Source organism: Leptosomus discolor, chromosome 4 (assembly GCF_034619465.1).
Source record: "Leptosomus discolor isolate bLepDis1 chromosome 4, bLepDis1.hap2, whole genome shotgun sequence".
Taxonomy (NCBI): domain Eukaryota; kingdom Metazoa; phylum Chordata; class Aves; order Leptosomiformes; family Leptosomidae; genus Leptosomus; species Leptosomus discolor.
The window spans coordinates 68,506,847-68,523,500 of NC_141394.1; the positions used below are offsets into that span (position 1 = coordinate 68,506,847).

The 16,654-nt window shown below is 39.4% G+C and overlaps 1 protein-coding gene across 2 annotated transcripts in view; it reads left to right on the top strand.

Annotated features, from left to right (window-relative positions):
* The first annotated feature begins 2,214 nt into the window (after positions 1 to 2,214).
* The window catches only part of CLNK (cytokine dependent hematopoietic cell linker), a 33,380-nt gene continuing 18,940 nt past the window's right edge, over positions 2,215 to 16,654 (top strand). Inside the window, exons 1-8 of one of the 2 annotated variants that reach the window (XM_086464639.1) lie at positions 2,215 to 2,240; positions 5,990 to 6,029; positions 8,451 to 8,613; positions 10,381 to 10,460; positions 10,759 to 10,804; positions 14,547 to 14,575; positions 14,874 to 14,893; positions 16,309 to 16,437. In XM_086464639.1, the coding sequence (XP_086320765.1) occupies positions 2,218 to 2,240; positions 5,990 to 6,029; positions 8,451 to 8,613; positions 10,381 to 10,460; positions 10,759 to 10,804; positions 14,547 to 14,575; positions 14,874 to 14,893; positions 16,309 to 16,437 (530 nt within the window). In that variant the 5' untranslated portion in view covers positions 2,215 to 2,217. Of the gene's footprint in view, positions 2,241 to 5,954; positions 6,030 to 8,450; positions 8,614 to 10,380; positions 10,461 to 10,758; positions 10,805 to 14,546; positions 14,576 to 14,873; positions 14,894 to 16,308; positions 16,438 to 16,654 lie in introns of those variants that run through there. The other variant, XM_086464638.1, reaches the window with a different exon arrangement.

Below are 16,654 nucleotides of genomic sequence, written 5' to 3' on the forward strand. Positions count from 1 at the left end.
ACGGTCCTATTGTGATCCCTGGCCACATCTTCATTGAAAACTATTTCTTGTTGTTTCTGAACACTAACTACTACTACTGAAATGATCCATAAATGTTGCTGGACAGACTGATACAGAGCTAAGGTCCAGTAGGTAAAGAGAGTGATGGTGAGAGAACCATCATCCAGGACACTGGATGATGTTGCCAAACCACTCTCCATGCCATTTGAAAAGTCATGGCAGCCAGGTGAAGTCCCTGGTGACGGGAAAAAGGGAAACATTGCACCCATTTTTAAAAAGGGTAGGAAGGAGGACCCTGGGAACTACCAACCTGTCAGCCTCACCTCTGTGCCTGGGAAGATCATAGAATAGATCCTCCTAGAAGCTATGCTAAAGCACATGGAGGACAGGGAGGTGATTCAAGACAGCCAGCATGGCTCCACCAAGGGCAAGTCCTGCCTGACCAATCTAGTGGCCTTCTATCATGGAGTGACTATGTCAGTGGACAAGGGAAGAGCTATGGAGGTCATCTATCTGGACTTCTGTAAGACCTTTGACATGGTCCCCCACAACATGCTTCTCTCTAAATTGGAGAGATATGGATTTGATGGGTGGACTGTTCAGTGGATGAGGAATTGGTTGGATGGTCACATCCAGAGGGTAGTAGTCAACAGCTCAATGTCCGGATGGAAAATGGTGACAAGTGGCATCCCTCAGGGTTCCGTACTGGGACCAGTGCAGTTTAGTATCTTCATCAATGACATGGACAGAAGGATCGAGTGCAACCTCAGCACCCTCAGATGACACCAAGCTGAGTGGTGCGGTTGACACTCCTGAGGGATGGGATGCCAGCCAGAGGGACCTGGACAAGCTTGAGAAGTGGGCCTGTGTGAACCTCATGAAGTTCAACAAGACCAAGTGCAAGGTCTTGCACCCGGGTCAGGGCAACCCCCAGTACCAATACAGGCTGGGGGACGAAGGGAATGGGAGTAGCCCTGCCGAGAAGGACTTAGGGATGTTGGTGCATGAAAAGCTGGACATGACCCAGCAATGTGCACTTGCAGCCCAGAAGGCCAACTGTATCCTGGGCTTCATCAAAAGCAGCGTGGCCAGCAGGTCGAGGGAGGTGATTCTCCCCCTCTACTCCACTCGGGTAAGACCCTACCTGCAGTGCTGTGTTCAGCTCTGGAGTCCTCAGTACAAGAAAGACACGGACCTGTTGGAGCAGGTCCAGAGCAGGGCCACGAAGAAAATCAGGAGACTGGACCACCTCCCCTGTGAGGACAGGCTGAGAGAATTTGGGTTGTTCAGCCTGGAGAAGAGAAGGCTCCGGGAAGACCTTATTGCGGCCTTTCAGTACTTAAAGGGGGCCTATCAGAAAGATGGGGTCAATCTTATTAGCAGGGCCTGTTGCAATAGGCCAAGGAGTAATGGCTTTAAACTAAAATAAAGTATATTTATACTAGATATAAGGAAGAACATTTTTACAATGAGGGTGGTAAAACTCTGGAACATGTTGCCCAGAGAGGTGGTAGAAGTCCCATCCCTGGAATCATTCAAAGTTGGATGGGGCTCTAACCAATCTGATCCAGCTAGAGATGTCCCTGTTCACTGCAGGGGTTTGGGCTAGATGACCTTTAAAGGTCCTTTGGAGCTCAAACTATTCCATGATTCTGTTCTATGACACCAGATAAGGTCAACACCTGTTTATGTGATTTTTCCACACTCAGTATATCTCATATATTCCCTATGGCAGCGTAATAGCAGGATGGAAGAATACTACATTAGGATTAGGGGAAATTGTTATTCTTTTGGCTGGTAGAATGGGAAGGGAGCCATGTGCAGCGGCACAGCTGCATGCTAAAAGAGAGGTTTAGCTCCTATCTCCCTAAGCAAATTCATCCCTCAAACAATATACTGAATCTGCTAATGCATCAATAAGGCTGTTACAATATTTATGTCTAAAATGAATGTTTGCAAAATGAGTAGATCTCTTTGTAACTTCACAAACTTGGAGCTGTAAGTGAATAAAAATATAAGGTTTGGCCCAAGATTGTTGAATTTCCAAACCTGCCAAATCATTTTTCAAATGTGATTACTATCCTTATAGCTTTCACTCATCCTGTTCAGCTGGGCTCTTTGAGAAGTTTCACAGAAGAATGGCAATTTCTAATACTTAAGTGGATATTTTTTTCTTTTTTTTTTATGCCTTTAGATCTTGCCCAAACATGTGCAGCAATGAATCTGGGTATACATCCAAAAGATAAAATTCTTTCAGTACTGAAAATGAAGTGCTATAGCATGTCTTTTTACCATACCTTGTTATTACTCAAAGTCAGCAATAGTTTGTAACATGTAAGGCGTAACAGATCAGAACATTGCAAGATCATAAAAGTTAAAATTAATTCTAAGAAAAGAGGAGAAGAAATGGATACCCACTAGTCGGAAATTGGAAACCCACTAATGAAGAAAGGAAAAACGTGTTTACTTCCAGAGTGCCCCAAAAAATGTTGGCTTCATGATGTTATACACTGCAAAAAGCCATCAGTAAGTCATCCTCTTGTGGGAGATGATTGAAAACATTACATTCGCTGAGGAGCTCTAGAAACCAACTGAGGGAACCTTCCTTCTTCCTCTGCTGCCACTCATGAAGGACTCTCCTGTCTTTGCTGTTTGCTGTTACAAAATGATGGGACAATGACACAGGATCTCTAAACCTGATTCTATGGCAGATTATGGTCCGTAGTAAGGACATATGATTTAAATCACATTGATTTAAAAAGTAAAACACTGCTCCTACTTAAATCAGTGGAAAATGATACTGTATTTCACAACTGTAGCTGAGCTAAGAGATATTTAAAGGAAAGCATACAAAATTATCTAACTAAATAGGGGCACGACTAGCCATACAAATTTATTTGGTATACCATATGTTTACTGTGTCATGTGAAGTTTGCTTCAATGCATTCAATATCCATATAATACAGAAGATTTTGATTTGAGACTGGAAAAAGCAGTTCTGGAAAAATAAAACCCAGAAGTCTGTCATCGTATTGCAAGTCTTTTATTCTCTGTGGGTAGCTGGACATATCACAAAAGCTCACCGTAACTGGCATTTATTCACATGCCTTTTTCACAGTCTCTGAAGCAAAGCCTGCCCAGCCTTTTTGCTTGGTCCTGGAATTAAACCTATGCAATTCAGGAAGCTTCTACTCGTCTTATCTAACCCCTCTGGAGGCTAGAGGAAGATGCCCATATACTTAACAGGACAAGGTTTTACATTCTCCTATGCAGCGTCTTGAGGCATTTCCAGCCTCATTTTTTCTTCTGAAGTGGCTAGGAGACACCCTATCAGGATCACAGGGTTTAATAAAATACAACCCACAATACTTTATTACATTCTGTCACTGGCTGAAACACCATAAACAGTGACTAAAAAAACACTGTGTGTTCACAGACTCACAGAAGTCAATGGGAACAGATTTATCTTCTGCTTTCTCATTTAAAGAAGGGCTGTGTTTCTGACGGGCTTTCATGTATAAATTGCTAACCTGTCACCCTTTTGAACAGGCTTTTTTCAGGTCACTATGAAAAGCAGGCAAGATTGCCACAAAATGCATACAATTTTATTGCCTTGCAAATTAAAGAGAAATTAATTTCTTCCCTTTTGTCTTTTGACATCAGGCATTCTCTGTCAACTGGCAGAAACACACCCACACATATGCCATAGAAATATAACACCTTACTATTGTTATAACTGATATATTCCATTTATTAACTTCACAGAGGATATAGCAAAGCAACAGAAAAATTCCAGACTGAATAAAACATGATCGGTCCCTATAGCTTGAGGAGACTGACTCTTGCCAGCTCTAAGTCTTTAGCTTGCAGTGAAAAAATACTGATGCCAGAAGGTTCACGTGATTGCAACTACCTGGCACAAAGATTCTGTCCTCTTTCATCTCTGTACAACAGCCAGTGCACCAGAAGCCAGGAAATTGGGTGTTTCAGGGCTATATATATAGTAAACAGCAGAATCAGTCCTCCCACAAGCAGTGAGCCTCTTCCACGGTCTTTCACCACCCGGATTGCACGCAGCACTTCCCATTCGGAAGGCCCGATATGTACGGCGTAGCTGACAGAGTGGAATATTCATCTTCACTGCCAAAAGGTCATCCTTAAATAACAGGAAGAGTGGTTTTTAGCTGATTTGCACTCCTCAGCTAGCACAGAGCAAATATTTGGGCATTCACCTTATGTAAAGGGAATGCCCGCAGGAGAGCAGCAGCACCACCTCTCCCTTCACTCATGCTGTGCAAAGGAGGTGTTAGAAGAAAAGGAGAGGGAGGGCTGGACTTCTTCCAAACTCTGGTGGTTCCTGCCTAACAGAATAGATTACAAACTAACCTGGACATCAAATTGTAAACTGATGTTGGATAGCAATAAATCACCCCAAACACTTGTGTCAAACAGTCCCCTTTCAGCATTAAGCCATGAAATGCATGGCTAATAGCTTTGATGTTTACCAATGTTACTCATTTCTTACTGTTGAGGATAAACTAACCCTTTTTTATTAACAGAATTAAAGGCCACAATTTAAGACACTGACTGCCTTTTGTCATTATTAATTGGTACCACCTAATTATCCTTGTCTGCATCAGCTTTCCTTGGTATTGTCATTGATTTAGCTGAGCTTACTTCTGATTTGCACCAGCATAAGTAAACAGAAAATCTGACAACTAGTTTGCATGAATAACTCTCCTTCCCAGCCACCCCCCTCCACCCCACCCCATGAATGACCCTCTGAGCAGAGATAAAAGTACCATGTATATTGAATAAATGAACATTCAATGCCATCTGCTGGGGTATACCAAACTGCAATACCAGGATCATGCAGTATTCAGACCTTAAAAGAACAATAGTGACAAATGTAAGGAGGCTGTTTAGGTAAGGCCTGGCTTCTTTCAAAACACAGCTGGAAGGGAGGGTTGTGGGATGCTGCCCATCGTTCACACACTTCAATGCAGAGTTCAAGAAGTGGGTCTGGTTTTAACTCTCTCCTTGGCATAAAAGGATTTCAGTCCACAATTCCTCCTAAACATCAGAGCATGCTGTTACTATATGTTATAGGTTAGGCTTAATAGGACTTTCATGCTCTGCTTTTGAAATCAGCCTATTATGCAGCCACAGATGCAAGATTTGTGAGGCTACAGGCAGCCTAAGCAAGGAATGCTTCAACAGCCCAGAACAGGAGCACGTACTGCGAAAGGACATACCATGGCTGTTTTGCATTAAACAGTCACCGGATTAAATGTGTAAATCAGGTTTAGGGCAGAATTTGGGAGTCTCTTCTCACTCTCCTGTTCACCAGCTCTTTGGCCCTGTAACTCACGCTCTCCTGGCTATCCCATGAGACAAATTCCACCGGCAGGCAGACAGACACTACTTAGAACAGTTTACAGCCTGGTAGCTGGAGTGTTCTTGATTTTGGGAAATGTGAATTTGGAGCTTCCCAAGCTGAAACCAGGACTCCAATTTCTTGGGCAAGTGCTGTGCTACTACAGAAAAGACATCAGCACAACTCATTTTCTAGTTCAGTCTTGAAAGCAGGAGGTCAGGTTTTCTTCTGACGCTGAAGGAACGAGATATGTTTCTATTCAGAAGAGGGATTTCCAGAACAGGATCACCAAGCGCATCGGGGTGAGCCCTTACAGTTCTGCACCAAGTAGCAAAACTCAGAAGAGAGAGAGTTCAAGCACATCCTTCTCTGGGTATTTTCTGTGGGCGGGCTTAGGCGTGCTAGAGGCTACGAATCCCATTTCCACAAAGCTACTTCCTCATGCATTGTATAGGTCAACAAACTCACGGGTGGCTTTGCTTCATCTCCTTTGTTTTAATATCTGTAAAATATTGCGCAGTTAGCAGATTTTTATTCCTTTATATAAGTTTTTAGTTATTGTATCATTTTCTACAGAATGACACCTGCTGAAGTTTTTTCTCCATTTCATACAGAAAATAGAAGAACTATTCCTGCTAATACCTATAATTTTGTAAGTATCACACTGTTCTTCCTAAAATTTTACTTTTCTTTCACTTCCTACTGTGTGTTAATATTACCTTGGCTATAACACTGGTAACAGAAAATGTAATCCTCATTATTTGTTAACGCAAAATAAAGCATGAGAATTTTGAAGTACATATGAGAACTACTTTGTTTTAGTGGGAGCTAGATTAGAGTGACTCACTGACTAGTCAATTCTCCATTTATGGTCTGAATCTAAAATACACCTTTTTCATACGATCATGTGAAAATAACAGGCGTCAAGCTGAACAAGTACGTAAGTCAGTCATAAATCTCAAGGTTTAATATGTAACCAATCCAAATGAAAGCTGAAAAGCTAACAGCACACATTTCAGTGTCTGAAAACTGTCTTTGAGTTTCAGCTCAGGAGTATAAGAAAAGACTGCAAATACCTTACAAGTCAGAGAAAGATGAAAAGAAAGCACAGGTCTATTGCTTAATAAGCGAGTTGAACAAGTAAAGGATGCCTAAAGAAGGTTGATGCAATGAATACTTCAGCTGCTTCAGGTTTCATAGAAAGGTTAATTACAATCAGACGCTATATGGGATTAATACCAACTAGAAGGCAGTAATAGCACAGAGTGGAACAGGGAAAGAACAGCCAGGAGAATATTTACTTATGCAAAAGCACTTAAGGAAGTATTTTAAGTAATCCCTGAGACATTAATTGTATCTTTGGGAACTCTCTAATGAGTCCTGAGTTCCTAAAGCAATGGGAAAGAACAGTGGTAACCTCAATTTCTTACAAGAAAGCAAGAAAATTCTGAGGGTTTTTGGATACCTGGAGAGACTATTAAAAAATTCAGTCTGAAAGCATCTTTTGGAAATAATATCTGATTATGTACAAAATTGCTAAAGTGAACATGAAGAACATGTCACAAACTCCTCAAACCAAAGTAATTTCCTTCTTGGCAGAAATATGACCATAATGGGGAGGAAAAAAAACAACAGTGGATGTGATATATCTTGATTTTTGTTTGGTCTTTGACATTTCCCAGAAGACAGTCTCACAAGTAGAAACCTAAAAATCTGGTCTAGATGAAAACGTGCGAAGTGTTTGCACAACTGATTGAAAAAGTATCCACGCTCAGCCTAGTTGACAGTAGTTTGATACTGAACTGGAAGGAGTTTCTCAGCAGAAGAGCCTGCAAACCCAGGTATCCTGCAGGGGTCTGTCTAGGGTGTGGTGGTAATTTTTTTTATGTACTGTTGTTAAAAGGCAAACCTTACCCTGACATGTTGTGTCAAGAACACTTCTTGGAGGTCTGCTTGATGTTCCTATAAAGATGTGTACCACCTGGAGAGAGTTCACAGGAAAGTAACACTGGGGATTCAAAGGTTCGAAATCTTCTAAGCTGGTTGACAACTTGAGAAAGCTTTAAAGAATTGTACTAGCTTAGTGAGACTAAAAAGAAATATAATTATAGGCATTAAGTATAATAAAGGTTGAAATAAAGTGGACAGTAATCAATTTTTTTAGTGTCCTTGGAGGGTAAAACAAATTGGTTTAATTTGTAGCACTCAAGAGAAAAAGCATTAACTGAAAGGACAGTTAACTAGTGGACGAAGACACCTCAGGAAGCTATTGATTCCCCATTAGCAGTAAGTTCAAGAGGAGATTAAAACAAACATCAGGAAAGATCCAAGTGTGTGGATGTACCTATTTTGTCTCTGGTAGTAGCAAAACATGACTTACAAAAATACTGGGTACCCTCAGTTGTGTTCACTTGGCAGTAATCTCAGCTCTGTGCTGTTTGTGCATGGCTCCTCCTGAAGGAAGCCAGCAGTTATGTTCCAGCATGTAAACTGTGAGTATGAAGATTGGAGCAGGACTCCAGAACATAACCTTGCACAAACGTAGTACAAGTGTATAGCCACATCCAGAGACATCCTGAGTCACTCTCAGCACTGCATTTCTGTGGACTCCACTGTTCAATACATACTTGTTCTCGCATTCACCTGGACTGCACATTTGCTAGCACAAATTTCCCAGAAGGGTCCATGTTCTTATTTTTTGTGATGAGCTAGTTAACATATTCTTGCAAGTGACATATGTCAACAGTCAGTACGATACAAATACCACATAGGTAATACTGTAATTAAAGGCACAGTTTCAAGTGTCTGCAATGATCATAAAAAATTACACTCTCATTATGTTTTCAAGAGTGGTGACAAGCCAAATTCAGAGATGCAAACTGTCTTCCAAATGGCTACTTCATTAATCTAAACCAAGAATTTAGATACACAAAACCCTTGCTCAAGTACTTTCCAACCCTTTGTTTTCTAATAGAAAATTTCCTGTGCACTAAAATGTCTTGTTCTGGTAATGAAATATTTGCAAATCTGAAATTAATCTTGAACTTAACTGTGTATCTCTTCTTCTATCCAGAACAAAGATTTGACAATGGAGGGCAAGAGTGACTTACAATCTTCCTTCAAAGTATCTGAGGAGGAAGAAAGTGATTATGAGACTGTAAGTTCTTCCACTCTGAAAGCCATCCATGCTTTGAGAATCCTTCCTGCCAAACCTCTGCAAGAATCCGAATATGCAGGTAACTTTTGCTGTCTGCAGAAAGTGAGGCAAACCTAGATGCAAATAGGCACAGTACAGACTTGGGGTTTTCAGTCCAGATATTTTTTTAAATGAAATGGTTCAACTGAAAAATAAAGCACAGTGGGCAGGAACAAGACAAGAACTTTGTCTGCATCTTCATATTCAACAATTACCCTTATTTTCATTAGATTATGTTAAATTAACAATTACATGCTGCTTTTGTAATTTTAATATTACCTTCACAGGAGAAATTCTATGATCCCATTCCACCTGGAATGTGCAAAAAACTGACTGGTCAAACTGACAACCATTTCAGAAAAGCCCACTGATATTTAAGCCTAGAAACCTTTAAGATGGAAAACATATGAAAGAACACATGAAACTTTCCTCCAGAGGGTAATTTGTAGATGAAGAAATGTAATATTCTTTTTAAAGGCACTCTCTGCCACTTTCAATAGCAGTAACAAGCAATTACTTTGAATGTATTTCTCAGGTATTCTTAACTTTGCAAGATAGCTGCATTAACCAAGTTTTGGTTTATTAAAGCCATTCTAAGGCACATTTAATGCCCAAACATACATAGACAATTAATATCCTATTTATGGAAGTGAAATATCATCCTAGCTATCCATCACTGGAAGCCATTATAAACACTCTGTGGAGGTTTTAAATCACAAAAAAAACCTGAGGGGAAATCCTAGACAAGGAAGAACGGAAACCAGAAACCAAAAATATCTGAAAATACGGGATCGACATATGCATGAAATCTTGCTCCAATTCACATCAAAGTTAGCAAAGATTTTTCTACTAATTTTTGTGGGAGTTAGTTTGATGTCTAAATAAATAGATGGCTTTTAATGGGAGTAAACTTATCACTGTGTGATCAGATCACAATCAGAATGGACATCCAGCTATTCTACATTATGGTCCAAAGGCTCATTTGCACATTTTATTTTGAAATATGAAGTAAATTCCATATACTGTTTTTATCTTGGTTAGTAGTAAAGACTTTCAGTCAGTCAGCATCTTTTTTTTGTTTGTCTAAGACTGTCCTGAAATACCAAAAAGACACCATTTTTGTTTTGTGATTTCAGAGAAAACACATTAAAACAAAAAGCTGCTTTTTTGCCTGTGTGTTATGCCCAATAACTATAACGTGGCAGGATAAAAGAGGAAAGGTCTGAAAATATATTTCAGAAAGGCAAAATTCAATGTTAACATTCCGTTTTGCCATCTTTCCTACAGAAATAACAATGTCCTTGAGATATAAAATTAATGACTCAAAACCATATGCTAGTGTACAACCTGTGCATTTCTTTTAGATGAGCATGGGTGCAATATTTACGAAAAGCTGAAGTAAAAATTAAAAAGCTCTCTAGAGAGTAACCCCCCACACCCCTCATAAAACCAGAACAACACAATGGCCTTGCCAAGAACAAAGAAAAACAAATTCACTAATCCGTTCACACTTTAGGTCAAATGTCTGCCTTCACTGTGTACCAGCTTATGAAGGCTTTTCTTTTAACCACAGTGAGGAAGTTTAACCACAGTGAGGATGTTAACCATAAAGCTATAACCAAGGTCATGCTTATGCCCTCAATACAGCTACTAAAATAGCACTTAAGCTTTGAAAAGAAAAAAATTAAAATGCTATAAAAATGGCAAGATCTGACCTGAAAAACATATTTTGAACATTAAAACCTCTTCTTCTTAAAACATAGTATTACTGAATTACTCAGGCTTGCTTTTTGTTCCTCTTTTACAGATAAACGTTGTTTAAGGCCTTCAGGTACCACTTCCCCAACAAACAGCCAGCACGCATCTTGGCCCCCTCAATACCTAGCTGTAAGTAAAGATCTTAAACCCTATTTACAAACAGATTTCCTCTTTTCTGTAATATCAGTTAAAGTTAAGTGCAGTCTACTTAAAGTCTTAGCCACAAACATTTGATTGTACAAGGTCGGACAAATTCCTGAGAGCCATTCCTGTGTCATTTAGCAACCTTACCACTTGCTTTCACTTGCTGACTGTTGGGGATCTACCAAGCATTAGAGGCGTCCCAGTCAGGAGCAGCACCGTTTCTACTAGCCATGGTTTCAAGGATGATGACTAACATCACATTTTTATTCTGTTTTCTTAACAGAAACACACGTCTGTTCTGGAGGGGAGGAGCATGCCAAGTGTTAGAGGTATAATAAAAAATATATACCCAGTTTTGCAATCAGAAATAGAAATTGTTGCTTCCATATTTAGGTTTTCTACATAAGCACAGATTGCAGATGATAGAATAGGCATGGTTTGCAGAACAGCAGCTGCTTTCCAAAATAACCATACTGCAAATTTTGCAATATTGTTTCAACTATCTAACATCAAAGTAATTATTCAGAAAAGGAGATATACTTTATCTCATGAGCCCATGTTCCTCAAGAGGAAGAGGGAAAAAAGCCATTCAATTTAAAAATCAGGTTTTCCTTTTCCCTACAATTGTAAGGACATAACAGGGGGAAGACTAGGTCTCCTGAACTGTTCCACCAAAAGGCTGCAAGATCCTTGCTATGCTTTGCTCCTCCTTCTCATGATCTTATGCTTTTTGGCTCCCTATCCTTCTCAGTCATTTTGTATGAATATATTGTAAAGCATAACTCCCTGAAAGGAGGTTGTAGTGAAGTGGGGGTGAGTCTCTTCTCCCAAGTAACAAGAAATAGGACAAGAGGAAATGGCCTCAAGTTGTGCCAGGGGAGGCTTAGATTGGACATTAGGGAAAATTTCTTTGCCGAAGGAGTGGTCAAACATTGGAACAGGCTGAGCAGGGAAGTGGCGTAGTCACCATCCCTGGAGGTGTTCAAATAATGTGTAAATGTGATACTTCAGGACATGGTTTAGTGGGCATGGTGGTGTTGGGTTGACAGTTGGACTTGATGATCTTGGAGGTCTTTTCCAACCTAATGATTCTATGGTTCTGTGATAGTCTAATAACTATTTTTAAATAGTAATATCAACTTTAGCAATTCCTAGTAAGGATTTACATCCTAGAGTAACTACTTACAAAAGCTATCCGACAATGTTCTCATACTAAGAACATGCTAATTATGTGGTATATCACCTATCACATATTTTTTTTCTCCACTGCTTTACCTTTAACTGTAAATTTGCTTCAAAATCCTATAATTTAGTCACAAATGTACCTTTAATTTTTGTTTGTTCTGTTTTGTTTCTTGTGGTGAAATTGGAGACAAAGTGCTATCTTATTCTTCAAGAAACTAATGAGGTGTCCAGCTACCAAATCCTTTAATTAATCATAAGATTATTTTTAAAGTAGTTTTCTATATACTTTTTTCATATTTGATACATTTTAGATGTAGCAATATCTCATGAAGTCAGCTACTGAAGGATTACATATCTGATTAACCTTGAAAAGGAATTATATTTTTTCTCTTATAATTTTCAAATCTTTGAACCATATGCTAAATATGGTCAAAAAGAACACGGTTGCCAAGCCAGGAAAAATATGATCCTTTCTATGTTTGCTGTAACAACTGATTTTCAGCAAGTAAGTGTCATATTTGATCAGCCAGAAAAATAAAGCAAAGAATTCCATGCAAAACAGAAATTGTTTCTTTTTTTCCTTTTAGCTAATACTATAATACAAAACATAAAGCCAAATAATTCCCACAGATTATGAGAAAGTAAGCACTGTAAAGTTTGCAAAATGAAAGGTTAGATTGACTCTTGTGAGCAAATCCTGATGTAGCTTGTAAAAAAGATTAATTAAGAGAAATTCGAGTAAGCCAGCTTCCAGATCTGCAGAAATCGGCAGGCAAGGTCCCACTGACAGTTTGCCAGTTTAGACAAAGCTTCAAATTCCACCAGGATTTAGTAGGCTGGATTTACATGTTTGTTCGCCTCCAAGAGATGTGTGCTGACATCAAGAAAGATGAACGAAGGACAGTGCAGGCAAGTAAATTAAACTCTGCAGTGTGAGAATGCAACTTACGCATATCTTTAGTACAGCCTGAGTTAATATTGCTTATAGAGGACCCTATTATTTTTAGATAATAACTACTCTGTTATTGAATGTATCTTAACATTTATTCTCATGCCTACTGTTATTAAGTGGCTTTGCCACAAGATGGCATGAACACCACAGACGAATTTCTGTCAACAGTTATTTTCTAGAATTATTAAACATTTAAGGTACCATTATGGCATTTAGAGCAATTTGTTACAGTTTACTTGAAGGAGAACTTAAGATATATTGCATCTCTTTTTGCATTAGTTAGGATTTCAGTATGTAGAACTTTATGAAAATATTTTCAATATCAAGATCTAATGTAAATAGAGTAAGATAGGGTTTTTTATTAGTAAGATGTCCTATGTTCATTTAAATAATCAGTCATATTATGGTAAATTTTAAAACAAAAAAAATATTTACTTTCATTGCTTTTCAATATTTTTATAAATTTCTGTACAAGAATCAAAACAGGCAAAAAATGCATCCCAAACAACTTGACAAGCATATATATACATATATATAGCCTCTGAACAATATTTAAAATTACAATACCTAAATAAATATCACCCTCAAATGTTTCATTCTGAAAGCCAGAGTTAAAACTGAAGTTCACTCTGTTCTATTGAGTACCTTGATGATTTTTTAATTTTCTTTGCTTTATAATTTAAGCTGAAAAAACCAAAAAATCTTGTTGTTCCTGCTTTAACTTTAACTGATTCTTAGTTATGTCTCTTATGAAATGAATGCTTGTGAGTGATATTAAAAAGATTTATTGGCTACAGCACAGGAAGATTCTCAACACTTCTGTTAACCCCAGTCCACAGCCAAGCACCACGCAGCCTCTCTCTCACTCCTGCCCCCTCCCAGTGGGATGAGAGGAGGAATCGGGGGGAAAAAAAAGGGTAAAACTCGTAGTTGAAAAACTAAACTAAAATATAATATATCAATAATAATTAAATATTATATTAATAATATTAATGAAAAGGAATATAACAAAAAGACCCAAGAAAAGACAAGTGATGCACAAGGCAATTGCTCACCACCTGCTGATTAATGCCCCAGCAGCGATCTGCCCTGACCCAGCCAACTCCCCACAGTTTATACACTGAGCATGACCCCCTACGGCATGGAATAGCCCTTTGGCTAGTTCAGGGCAGCTGTCCTGGCCATGCTCCCTCCCAGCTTCTTGTGCACCTGCACACCAGCAAAAGAGGGGAAGTTGGAAAGTCCTTGATTTCCTAGCCACAACTAAAAACTTGAGTATATTATCAAGGTTCTTCTCATACCAATTCCCATACTGAACCCAAAACACAGCACTATTCTAGCTACTGAGAAGGAAAATTAGCTCTATCCCAGCCTAAACCAGGAAAACCATAATTATCTAGGTACACTTAGCCTTGCGTTTTATATGGAAAGAAGCACAAATGTTCGAGCATAATTTGCACCTGAGTCCATCTGTGAATCCATCCTTAAAGGCTAAACAAAGTACAGATCAAACAAAATGCACTCCACTTCCAATAAGCCTCATTCAGAGCCCATTGGCCTCATGGGCAGAACAGCTAACAGAGAAAATACGCACTTCAGCAACCTGCATCTCAGGTCTAGGCTGTGACATGCCTCCATTCCCATATGTAACAATCTCCCACTGAACCTCCAAAGCTTCTTCTAGGGTCACAGGAATTCATGCTCCCCATTCAGTAGCAGGAAAAGTTGCAAGGATGCAGATGTGATAGGTAGGACGACTGCCTATCATGCAACATGACCTTGGAGCAAAGAGTTCTGGAGGCAGAGCTGGGGCAGGGGGAGGGATGGGGCAGGACTGGTGATAATAGTAACATCAATACCAAAATAAAGCTATACCTTTATTTGTGAATTATATGAGGAGCACTCTATTAACAGTTATTAACAATTCTTTTTAGGAGAAAAAATGAAAATACATGGACCCCAGGTAAGCTGAATCTCTCATATATTAAATTTTTCACAGGTTATTTTGCCATTTAATATATTTTTAAAAGCAGGCTGCAATTTTGCTAGCACTAGATAAAGGATAAGAGAACTCATATCTGCAGTTCTTCACTTACTTGCAATCGTGGTTTATGTAGATGTCTTTTACCCCACAGTGCTGTAGAGTAGATAAACCCTTTGACTGTTGACACAGGCATGTCTGCTCAATCTAAACTCCTTACATTTCTCTTTGTAAAACAAGGAAATAAAGCTTACACAGATTTTTGTTTCCTCTCTTCTAGGACCCTGTGCCTCCCCCACGGTAAGGTCACTTAAAAGATCGTTTACCTTGGTCCTCGGGGAACTCAGTGCTGATGAACGCTTACCTCCACCTCTACCACTCATGGTAACAAGGTGACGGGAAGTGAGCCAGCATCCTTTTACTGCCTGGCTCTGACTGGACTCTTTTAGGTTCTGATATGAAATTAGGGAGAACAAAACATAAGCCATAAGTGTTCATTGCAGGAGCTCAGGTGTGCATCTTCAAAATCAACTTGGCTGAGCCTACAACCAAGTCAACCCAGATATAAATTGCTGGGGGAAAAAAAATCTTCCATCAGTCTATATTGGTGCCTTAGGCTGTGTTCACTGTGATAATATTGACTTTATTGCCTCTTAAATATTTCTGCCAATTGTTTTTGCTACAAATCTAAATCACGTCCATGGGCATCAACTGGAATATTACCACTTATTCCCACAGAAGATGGACCAAGCTCTATTTCATGAATATATTTTTCTATGATGTGTCCAAAATTAATCACTTCTTGATCTTTTCAACCCCAAACAATAACTGCTGCAATTAAGACAACGTTCCAAAAGGTCATCCAGGACTGACAAGCTTACTCCTCTGTGCCTACACTGACTGCCATAAAAGCCATAAAGATGTTTAAAGTATGATTAGCATTACAGACAGATTATTCCTTAAGTTAAAATATTAAATAAGAGCATAAAAGGACAGTGTAGCTTCATAAATCCAAAACCGTAAAAGGCAGAAATAAGAACATTCTCATTCCATTATTCTATGAAATTTCACTCTTTGTTTCCGTTGGTGTTACAGTGACCAGAATGGTTCTTAATTCTCTCAGCTGACTTAATTTTGGTCAGTACCATGCAAATGCACAAGGCTCCCTCCCCAGAATCCCACCGCTGAAGAGCTGGTCTGCAGTGTGGCATGGATGAACCTCCAGTTTTACTCACCCAAGCTCTGTGGTACAGCTTCCAGTTGCAGCTGGGCTGTGACTGGCTGGTCACAGAGCACAGGCAGAGTGTGCCCACATCTGCCAGAAAACACAGGGCACATGTTAGCTGTGAGTTTTCTGCGGTGAAGAGCATTTTTTCCTGTGTCTGAATTGCAGCGTGTTCCCTAGCTGGGCCTTATACACAGCCATATCCACACAGAACTATCAACACTGTACTTGGCACCTACTGATGAAGTGCACGAAAGCGGTGTTAGGTGGCACATAACACAGAACAGTAAAGTCTTGCAAATGTGGAATATTGTCCAAAATTTCTATTGCCGTTGAAGGGCCCGAAGAAGCTCCTGGACCTGAGCTAAGCTCAGCACAAATACATTGAAATTCTCTTGGAAAATTCAAATGTTGTACTACTTGAGCTTGCACTTACAACAGAGCCCCTTATTCCCTAGTAGTTTTTAAAACTCTCCTTTGACTCCTCTAGGCCTCTGAGGACACTGCCAAAGCAGTATCAGCCACTTCCTCCAGAGCCGAAGATAAGCAGCCAGTCCTTTCACACGAGGAAAACGCTCAGCCAAGCTCACACATTTCCAATATCAGCAAAAGTCATAAGGTACGGCTGCATTCCTCATCTTCATTCCCTGAGAACCAAAACACTCTCCCTGTTCAAACCACAAGACTTTACCTCCATTGCACCTCTGCTTTTACTGAAGAAAAAAAAAAAAAAAGTTATTCTTTAGACAGCTGTGAATAATTGAAAGAAGTGGTATTTAGCGTAATGTGACACTAGCATTTTTTAAAGAAAAAAACCTGCCAAAATAATAGTAAAG